The sequence below is a fragment of the Pristiophorus japonicus genome, chromosome 14 (genome assembly GCF_044704955.1).
Source record: "Pristiophorus japonicus isolate sPriJap1 chromosome 14, sPriJap1.hap1, whole genome shotgun sequence".
NCBI classification, from domain to species: domain Eukaryota; kingdom Metazoa; phylum Chordata; class Chondrichthyes; family Pristiophoridae; genus Pristiophorus; species Pristiophorus japonicus.
The window spans coordinates 128,669,671-128,680,390 of NC_091990.1; the positions used below are offsets into that span (position 1 = coordinate 128,669,671).

Genomic DNA, 10,720 nt, shown 5'->3' on the forward strand with positions numbered 1-10,720 from the left:
AGAACTCAGCAGAGGAGGACAAAGGGTTTGATTAGGGCAGGGAAAATGGAGTACGAGAAGAAGCTTGCAGGGAACATTAAGGCGGATTGCAAAAGTTTCTATAGGTATGTAAAAAGAAAGAGGTTAGTAAAAACAAACGTAGGTCCCCTGCAGTCAGAATCAGGGGAAGTCATAACGGGGAACAAAGAAATGGCAGACCAATTGAACAAGTACTTTGGTTCAGTATTCACTAAGGAGGACACAAACAACCTTCCGGATATAAAAGGGGTCAGAGGGTCTAGTAAAGAGGGGGAACTGAGGGAAATCTTTATTAGTCGGGAAATTGTGTTGGGGAAATTGATGGGATTGAAGGCCGATAAATCCCCAGGGCCTGATGGACTGCATCCCAGAGTACTTAAGGAGGTGGCCTTGGAAATAGCGGATGCATTGACAGTCATTTTCCAACATTCCATTGACTCTGGATCAGTTCCTATCGAGTGGAGGGTAGCCAATGTAACCCCACTTTTTAAAAAAGGAGGGAGAGAGAAAGCAGGGAATTATAGACCGGTCAGCCTGACCTCAGTAGTGGGTAAAATGATGGAATCAATTATTAAGGATGTCATAGCAGCGCATTTGGAAAATGGTGACATGATAGGTCCAAGTCAGCATGGATTTGTAAAAGGGAGATCATGCTTGACAAATCTTCTGGAATTTTTTGAGGATGTTTCCAATAAAGTGGACAAAGGAGTACCAGTTGATGTGGTATATTTGGACTTTCAGAAGGCTTTCGACAAGGTCCCACACAGGAGATTAATGTGCAAAGTTGAAGCACATGGGATTGGGGGTAGTGTGCTGACGTGGATTGAGAACTGGTTGTCAGACAGGAAGCAAAGAGTAGGAGTAAATGGGTACTTTTCGGAATGGCAGGCAGTGACTAGTGGGGTACCGCAGGGTTCTGTGCTGGGGCCCCAGCTGTTTACATTATACATTAATGATTTAGACGAAGGGATTAAATGTAGTATCTCCAAATTTGCGGATGACACTAAGTTGGGTGGCAGTGTGAGCTGCGAGGAGGATGCTATGAGGCTACAGAGTGACTTGGATAGGTTAGGTGAGTGGGCAAATGCGTGGCAGATGAAGTATAATGTGGATAAATGTGAGGTTATCCACTTTGGTGGTAAAAACAGAGAGACAGACTATTATCTGAATGGTGACAGATTAGGAAAAGGGAAGGTGCAACGAGACCTGGGTGTCATGGTACATCAGTCATTGAAGGTTGGCATGCAGGTACAGCAGGCGGTTAAGAAAGCAAATGGCATGTTGGCCTTCATAGCGAGGGGATTTGAGTACAGGGGCAGGGAGGTGTTGCTACAGTTGTACAGGGCCTTGGTGAGGCCACACCTGGAGTATTGTGTACAGTTTTGGTCTCCTAACTTGAGGAAGGACATACTTGCTGTTGAGGGAGTGCAGCGAAGATTCACCAGACTGATTCCCGGGATGGTGGGACTGACCTATCAAGAAAGACTGAATCAACTGGGCTTGTATTCACTGGAGTTCAGAAGAGTGAGAGGGGACCTCATAGAAACGTTTAAAATTCTGACGGGTTTGGACAGGTTGGATGCAGGAAGAATGTTCCCAATGTTGGGGAAGTCCAGAACCAGGGGTCACAGTCTAAGGATAAGGGGTAAGCCATTTAGGACCGAGATAAGGAGAAACTTCTTCACCCAGAGAGTGGTGAACCTGTGGAATTCTCTACCACAGGAAGTAGTTGAGGCCAATTCACTAAATATATTCAAAAGGGAGTTAGATGAAGTCCTTAGTACTCGGGGGATCAAGGGGTATGGCGTGAAAGCAGGAAGTGGGTACTGAAGTTTCATGTTCAGCCATGAACTCGTTGAATGGCGGTGCAGGCTAGAAGGGCTGAATGGCCTGCTCCTGCACCTATTTTCTATGTTTCTATGTTTCTATGTTTCTACTTTGAGCATCTCCCCTTGTTCCACCCCACTCACCTCTACTTTAAAATCCTCTTGTCTACCTCCTCTCTATCCCCATCAAGCCTATACCATGTTTCTCACCGATATTGCCCCTCCTTTCTTCCCCCAGCCTCTGCACTCTGACTCTGTGATTGCAATTTCCACCTTGGCTTCCCGTGCCCTCTCGCCTCTGAATTCATTGCCCTCCTGTTCTCTCCAAGGTCTCCTACCCCTATTCACCGCCACCCCCTTAACTTTACCATCTACAGTCTCTCTACTCCCATGGTCTCTATCACTGCCATGGCCATCTCCAACCACAGACTTAAGCGCACAACTGGGTTAACCATCCATCACCAGATATGGTTGGACCACACCCAGCATTATTGGGCCTCACTCACCTCTGCCAAACCACCCATTAATCCAGGATCATTCTGGAGAACATAGATAACCACCAGCTTCTTTTCAAGATTACCAGCTATCTCAAGCCCCTCTCCCCTGCCCTCTCCATTCTCACCTCCAACAAGTGCGAAGTTCTCATGCACTTCTTTGTCACCAAGGTTGAGACTATCTGTTCAACTATTTTTCAATTCATTCTTGGGATGTGGGCATCACTGGCAAGGTGGCATTTATTACACATCCACCGTTGGCCTGAGAAAATAGTGGTAGATCTTTTTGAACTGCTGCCACACGTATCTAACTGTAGCCAAACGATCTTGAACAAGGGCTTCTCTTCCTCCCCTCACACCATCATTTCAGTAGAGTCCCTTAAGGATCCATTCTTGGCCCCTCCATCAGCCATGGCTCAAGTTGGTCGTACTCTCGCCTGAGTCAGTAGGTTGTGGACTCAAGTCCGATTCCAGAGACTTGAGAAAAATCTAGGCAGACACTCCAGTCCAGTACTGAGGGAGCGCTGCACCGATTTTCAGATGAGACATTAAATTGAGGCCCCGTCTCCCTCTCAGGTGGACATAAAAGATCACATGGCACTATTTTAAAGCAGCGCAGGTGGGGGGTCTTGGTCACTATCTATCCCTCAATCATTATCACCAAAACAGATTATCTGGTCATTATCACATTGCTGTTTGTAGAACCTTGTGTACATCTTTTTAAAATTATTCATTCACGGGATGTGGGAGACGCTGGCAAAGCTAGCATTTATTTCCCATCCCCAATTACCCTCGAGAAGGTGGTGGTGGTGAGCCATCTTCTTGAACTCCTGCAGTCTGTGTGGTGAAGATACTCCCACAGTGCTGTTTGGGAGTGAGTTAAAGGGCTAGGACTTTCCATTATTATCGCTATCGCCCAAAAACCATCGATATTTACGGCGTTAGTGGTTGTTTTATTTTTTCAGGATCGCCGGAATATCGCCCATTTTAAAAACCGCTAGTTTTGCCTTTTTAATTTAGGCGATAGCCTTAGCGATGTGAAATGGGCGACAGCGATGTATTCAGTCGTGCAAGGCTGGCGTCCATAGCAATAGCCGTTCTGCGTATGTGCGTTTTTTTTGTCAATTAACTTACCCTGCGATTCGGGAGGTCAGAGGTCATCAGGGAGTGAGCGAGAGAGAGAAGGTAGGTTGTGTCGAGGCAATGGAGGTGGAACAATGGAGGTGGAGAGTGATGTTGCGGAGGTTTAAGGGAGAAAGAGGGCGGAAGTCTTTTCTGATGAAGCCAATGAAGCTCTGGTGGAGACTCGGTGGGGCCAATTAACCCGGGCTGGGCGTGGGAAACCCTCCCCTGGATATACCAGCGAATATGGGCGAACATCGCCGAAGTGGTAACTTCAGCAGCCCACGACACGAGAGTGCCAAAGCAGTGCCACAAGCACTGGAACAGTCTGGTGGCATCTGCAAGAGTAAGTATTAAATTAATTTATAATTGTAATGATGCACTGACTCATTAATTACAATGTAAATCTGCCAAATTATAAATAAGCTGGGTAATCTTGGGTAGCATCCCTGTTAAGATTTGGATTGGGGTTGGAATCTGCACCCCTAGAACTCTAACCCTGGAAGGGCAGGTGTCCCAGGAACCATTCCGTGCTTATAGGCATTTGTAATCTTACTGAGATGCCTTAAACTGACCGACAGTATTATTATTTAAAGGCTTTGATCGAAAATTGGGGCCAACGAATGACTGGAAGCCGACAGACCGCAAACACTCGGCATTTCTATCACTTTAGTTTAGAAGGAGAATTATTAAATTATTTCGCTGCTTGTGTGCTGTGAGACACTCTTTATCTTGGGCACCATCTCCTTTTTGGTTAGGTTGGTGGATTGGGGCACGACTGAGCGCTGAGGGGGCCGCTCAGCTTTGCCCAGACTGTGTGAGTCTCTCCGGCTGCTGTCAGTCACAGTGACCCAGCCTGGATTGGAGGAGAGTTGCCCTGGCTCACTAGCTCCGGCCACACGGAGGTCTTCGAGCACAGCCCAGGGACACAGTGCTCCCTTCCCTCATGGCCCGGTCATTGCCGAGCTCACCAGCAGTCCTGATTTCTTCCCCGCCCCCTCGGGGACCTCCATCGGTTACAATAACCCGGCTCCCTCCCCTCAGGCGGCGAATGGCACAGCCCATGGATAGGGCCTTTCCTGGGGATTGTACGCGAGAGGGTTGGTATCACACATTAGTTCCTAACCATGATCTTTTTTAATTTCTTCTTTGAACGTAGATGTTATAACCATGCATCAATTGCATACAAACTGTATTAGCATACAACGTTAACGACCAATAGCATGTACGATGACCAATTGTGGATTACAATATCTCTGTTTCCCTAATTGTACCTCGGCAATTAGCTTATGCCATGCGCTTGTCACATTTACAGATGATGATATCTAAGAATTGGGCAGAGCAAAGGTGGACCGGAGGAGGGCCTGCGGATCTTTTTCAGTTAACCAATCTGGAGGAGCGTGCTCAATCCTTGTAGGGGTGCATAATCGTTCTGCCACCTGTGGTGGTGCAGATCCCGTTGTTGCGCCACGTGAGTAATGTGTAAACCAATGGTAATTTAAAGCCATTTGATTACAATATGAATGATGTAATGTTATGCATGCAGCTTCTGTACTTTCATGTTAATTATATGTAACGTCTCTTGTTCACATTTATTGCAGTAGTGTTGCTCCTTGTACATATGCCTGTGCAGCGCAAGCATTCTCATGTCTCCCCTTCTAACCTCAATTATATTTACCAGCTGCCCAGGCGCAAAGGGAGGCCCCAGAGCATCACCCCAATTGCTGCAGGTCGTGCTGACCACGGAGGAAGATGATGATACAACCGAGGATTATGAGCCTCAAGGGTTGTCTGCAGTACCTGTTGCCATGTCAACCTCAATGGATGAAGTAACGGGGCCAAGCGGCTTGCTGCAGGGCACTCCGAGTCGTCCAGTGCCCACACCGACCCTGCGGAGGTTGGGTCAGCGAGATAGACACGCGCAGTGACGGGCAGATGTGAATGAGGACATGGTGTCTCGGTCGAGGGCGAGCGTCGACATTGGTCGAGAGCTCCTCCAAGTGCTTGGTGGGTTGACCGGCAACATTGCCACACTATCTGCTAGAATCTCGGAGGACATGGGGTAGATGATTGCGGCAAATGGCCAACTCCGTCGATGCCATGCGGTAAGCGATGGTTTCGGGATATGGCACTGCACCCCAAGGTGCCATACCACCAACAACGTCTATAGATGCGAGTCAGGAGGAAGCAGTTGCTTCTGACTCGGAAGATGGTTCTTCGGAAACGTCTTCTCCTCGGCCCCCTGAATTGAATTGGCCAACGTCACCACCTCCCACAGCAACAGCCCTCGAGGTGCTCTACTGCAAGATGACTTGGCCCCATTACTACGGGCGTAAATGGGAAAGGGGGGGGGGTTTATGAGGAGGGGGGTAAAGGTAGGGGAGGGAAGCGTGGCCGCAGGTAGGGAGGGTGGGGCCTAATCTATTTTAATTAAAATTGTTGCCTGTTCTTAATGTTATTGAAAATTTGTTGAATGTTGGGGGTGGTGGGAGGGTGTTTTTGTAGTGTTATCATTATTTAAAATTTATTGTTGGGTGAAAAATATTGACTGTTGGTGGTGTTGGGGGGGGGGGCTTGGGGAGATGGGTGTTAGTTTGTTTATACATTTTTTTACATCAATTGTTAAATTAAAACATTTTATTAAACTTTACAATTGTTGTGAAGTGTCTTCTAATAACACAAGGTTAAACATCAGTACAAGGGCTGCAAACAAAGGCCAGGCCAGGCAAGGATGAAACGTAACGCAACTGTAATTGTCACCAATGTAACTTCACGCAAAGTGTTCATTTATGAGCTGCTGACGCAACAGTCTTGCAGCTGCATAACTACCATGGAGCTTTTCCAGTGGTGTGGGGGGGGGCGATGGGGGAATGGGTTCATCGCCAGGCTGATTGTCCTCCCTGAGACCGACAGTCTCATCTGACAATTGTCCTCTCCTGATAGCTATGTTATGCAACATGCAGCACACCACAATGAACTCAGCGACCTGCTCAGGGTGGTATTGTAGGTTGCCTCCTGAGTGGTCCAATCATCTGAAGCGCTGCTTCAGATCTCCAATGGTCTTTTTGACGATATTGCGTGTGGCTATATGGCTTTTGATGTAGCGCTTCTCGGCTTCTGTCTGGGGCTTAAGCGGGGGGGGGGGGGGGGGGGGGGTCATGAACTATCTGGCAAGGCCATATCCTTTATCCCCCAGCATCCAACCGTGACCTTGTGGCTGACTCTTAAACAGGTCAGAAACCGTGCTCTCACACAAGATGTGTACTTCATGGATGCTCCCTGGAAAATTTGCATTTACTGTCATTATTATTTGCTTGTGGTCGGCAACGAGCTGCACATTCAGGGAGTGGAATCCCTTTCGGTTCTGAAACACCTCTGCATCCTGTAAAGATGCTTGCAGGGCGATGTGCGTACAGTCTATTGCTTCCTACACCTTGGGGAAGTTTGCTATTCTCAAGAACCCCCAAAGCCCCCTCGTCATAGGGAAGGTTATAAAGTCCATCCTGCGTGCGTAAACGGCTTCAGTCACCTGTCGAATGTAGCAATGTGCTGTGTGCTGAGTGATACAGCAAATATCGCCAGCTGAAGCCTGAAAGGAGCCCGATGCATAAAGGAAAGTGCCGCAGCAACCTTAACCTCAATGGGCAGTGCGGTCCTGATAGGCTGCAGATCTCCCTTAATTAGCTGGCATATCTCACCAATGACTTCCTTTTGGAATCGCAGCCTTCTAACGCATGTGTTATTGGACAAGTCCAGGTATGATCGCTTATCCCTGTAAATGCGTTGGGTAAAAGGTCTCCTCCTCCTCAGCAGTCTGCCCCTCTTTGATTGGGAATGCTCTTCAATGAACCTTCTCCCATTTCTATTCTGCAGCATGTGAGTAATCAATACTGGTGAGAAATTACAGGCTGCATCACTATAAATACCCTAATCTGTCTTCAAATAAGTCTTAAATTGTCTTCAACAAATATAATACAAACTCAATATTGACCACAATGTAATTAGATGATTGGCAAGATTCTAAAACGCCCTTATGATTCAAGAATTACTTCAATGCTCCCACCCACTTCAAGCAGCCTTTTATTAAACTTCCTTCTCACAAAATGGCATCCATGCTGCCAGGTTAAGGTCAGGTGAGTGCAGCTTTTCTTGAGCGATCATTTGGGCGCAATATGGGCGAAATGCTGAAAGTAGCACTCGGCGATAATCTGGGCGATATTTGGGCGCTAGTTTCCATTACAAACAGTATCCTGGGCCTTGCACGAGTCATGACGCCAGATTTTATTTATTTATTTTTTTTTAAAATAGGCCAGGCGATTCAGCTCATTCCTATATGCTGAAAGTTGCGCCGGCAATAAATGGGCGATAATTGGGTGCTAGTTTCCATTTATCATCAAATATGGGCAGTAAACAGCTTATATGGGCAAAAAGTCTAGCCCTATGGGTTTTGACCCAGCGACAATGAAGGAACGGCGATATATTCCCAAGTCAGGATGGTATGTGACTTGGAGGGGAACATGAGAGTTGGTCGTGTTCCCATGCGCCTGCTGCCCGTGTCGTTCTCGGCTGTAGAGCTAGCGGGTTTGAGAGATGCTGCCGAAGAAGCCTTGGCGAGTTGCTGCACTGCATCTTGGAGATGGTACATACTACTGTCACTGTGTGCGGTGATAGAGGGAGTGAATGTTTACGGTGGTGGATGGAGTGACAATCAAGTGGGCTGCTTTATCTTAATAGTCACTCGAGCGTTGTTGGAGCTGCACTCCTTCACACTCCTGACTTATGCATTGTAGATGGTGGAAAGGCTTTGGGGAGTTAGGAGGTGAGACACTCGCTGCAGAATATCCAGCCTCTGACCTGTTCTTGTAGCCACAGTGTGTGTGTGGCTGGTCAATGATGACCCCCAAGTTGTTGATAGTGAGGGATTTGACGATAGCATTGAATGACAGGGGGAGGTGGTTAGGCTCTCTCGTATTGGAGATAGTCATTGCCTGGCACTTGCATGACACAAATGTTATTTGCCACTTATCAACGCAAGCAGGGATGTTGTCCGGGTCTCACACGTTGGCACTGCAAATTGGCTGCTGCGTTTCCTACATTACAACAATGACTACACTTCAAACGTACTTCATGAGCTGTAAAGTGCTTTGGGACATCCTGAGATAGTGAAAGGCAAGTTATTTCTTCTTACTCATCTACATACTACCTCTTGGCAACATAATTCACAGATATGGCATCAGCTTCCACATGACTCTTGTGTCATCCAGCTCGACCTCACCACCATGTCTTTCGACCACTGTGTGGTCAGACTGCTTGTCTATCATCCACTCTTGGGTAGGCTGTAGTCTCCTTTTGCTAGACATTGGGAAGATCAAATCCATCATCTTCAGCCATCACCATAAACTTCAAACCCTTGTCACTGTTTCAGGCATCCTATTCGACCCTGAGCTAAGCTTCTGGCACCATATGCTCTCCGTAACTTTGACCACCTTCGCCCTTGTCTCAGCCAATAGATGTGTCAGCTGTGCTTCAGTGGGTATCACACTCATTGGAGTCAAAAGGTTGTGGGTTCAAGACCCACTCCAGGAACCTGAGCACGTAAAAATCTAGACTGACACTCCAGTGCAGTGCTGAGGGAATGCTGCACTGTCGGAGGTGCCATCTTTCTGATGAGGCGTTAAACTGACGTCTGCCCTCTCAGCTGGATGTAAAAGATCCCATGGTACTATTTCGAAGAAAAGCAGGCAAGTTATCCCGGTGTCCTGGCCAATATTTATCCCTCAAATCAACATAACAAAAACAGATTATCTGGTCAATATCACATTGTTGTTTGTGGGACCTTGCTATGCGCAAGTTGGCTGCCGCCGTTTCCCACATTACAACAGCGACGACACTCCAAAAGTACTTCATTGGTTGTAAAGCGCTTTGAGACGTCCGGTGGTCGTGATAGGCGCTATATAAATGCAAGTCTCTCTTTCATACCTAGCAACCTCCAGACGCGACTATTCCAATTCTCTCCCATCCACCACCCAGAAAGAGTTTCTCTCACCCCCTCCCACGAACTCGGAACCAAGCGCCATTTACCCGCACATCGATACTAACGGCAATCGCCGCCCGTTTCCCGGACACACCATTTACCTTCCGCGGCGTCGCCGTCACCGTCGCCGCCGCCCGTGGGGTTCAAGTCGTGAAGAGGCGCCGCTTCCTGTCTGGCAGCATTGTTCGAAACCAAGCCCGATTGTCTCACGGCTTCAACACTTCTCTTTCTGGCCATTTTCTGCGCTGTAAAGATCGAATCAGCGAGCCGTTGAGCAAGCAATGGATGCCGGCACTTGTGCCCTTTCACCCTTCACACAACAAGACGCGTCTGCAAGAGCGGCAACTATCCGCTTCGTGGACGTGTCAAGAGCTCTAGCGCCACCTGGCCTGGCGGTACAAGTACTATTGCATCACCTATGTGCTCTCTTTAATCCTGCATTTCGATTTTGACTTGTTCCTTTGTGCAACCAGCAATTAAACTAAGACTATGACACCTTAAAATCCACCGTGATTTCCTAATGCTCAACAGTATTTTAAATATAGAAATTTACAGCGCAGAAGGAGGCCATTTCGGCCCATCGTGTCCACGCCGGCCGACAAAAGAGCCACACAGCCCTTGGTCAGCGGTCCTAAAGGTTACATACAAACCCACGAACAATAACGGAAAGGCAAAGAGCATTCAGCCCAACCAGTCCGCCCCACACCACTGCAACACCCCTTATACTGAAACATTCTACACTCCACTCCAACCAGGGCCATGTGACCTCCTGGGCGAGGCAAAAACCAGATAAAAACTCAGGCCAATTTAGGGAGAAAAAAATCTGGGAAAATTCCTCTCCGGCCCATCCAGGTGATCAAAACCAGTCCAGGAGATCACCCTGGCCATATTCTATTCCCTGCAGTATCTACCATTATATCTGCGCTGTCCAACAAAAGGTCATCCAGTCTAATCCCAATTACCAGCTCTAGGTCCATAACCCTACAGGTTATGGCACTTTAAGCACCCATCCAACCATCTCTTAAAAGTGGTGAGGGTTTCTGCATCCACCACTCTTCCAGGCAGCTATATTTATATATTTATATAATTTCTTCATTGATTGGTATATTTCATATCACAAAGAATAATGAAAGATCTGTGATAACCCAAAGCTTCCAGGGTCCCAAACCAAACCCCTGAATGCCTGGCAAATTTTTCCAGATTTTATGTATTGGGTTCTTGTCAGT

At 47.5% G+C, this 10,720-nt stretch overlaps 1 protein-coding gene across 2 annotated transcripts in view; it reads right to left on the reverse strand.

Moving 5' to 3' along the window:
- tmem41b (transmembrane protein 41B) overlaps positions 1-9,802 on the reverse strand; it is a 50,348-nt gene extending 40,546 nt beyond the window's left edge. The window contains exon 1 of one of the 2 annotated variants that reach the window (XM_070899603.1): positions 9,596-9,802. In XM_070899603.1, the coding sequence (XP_070755704.1) occupies positions 9,596-9,731 (136 nt within the window). In that variant the 5' untranslated portion in view covers positions 9,732-9,802. Of the gene's footprint in view, positions 1-8,663; positions 8,718-9,595 lie in introns of those variants that run through there. The other variant, XM_070899604.1, reaches the window with a different exon arrangement.
- Positions 9,803-10,720: the final 918 nt, after the last annotated feature.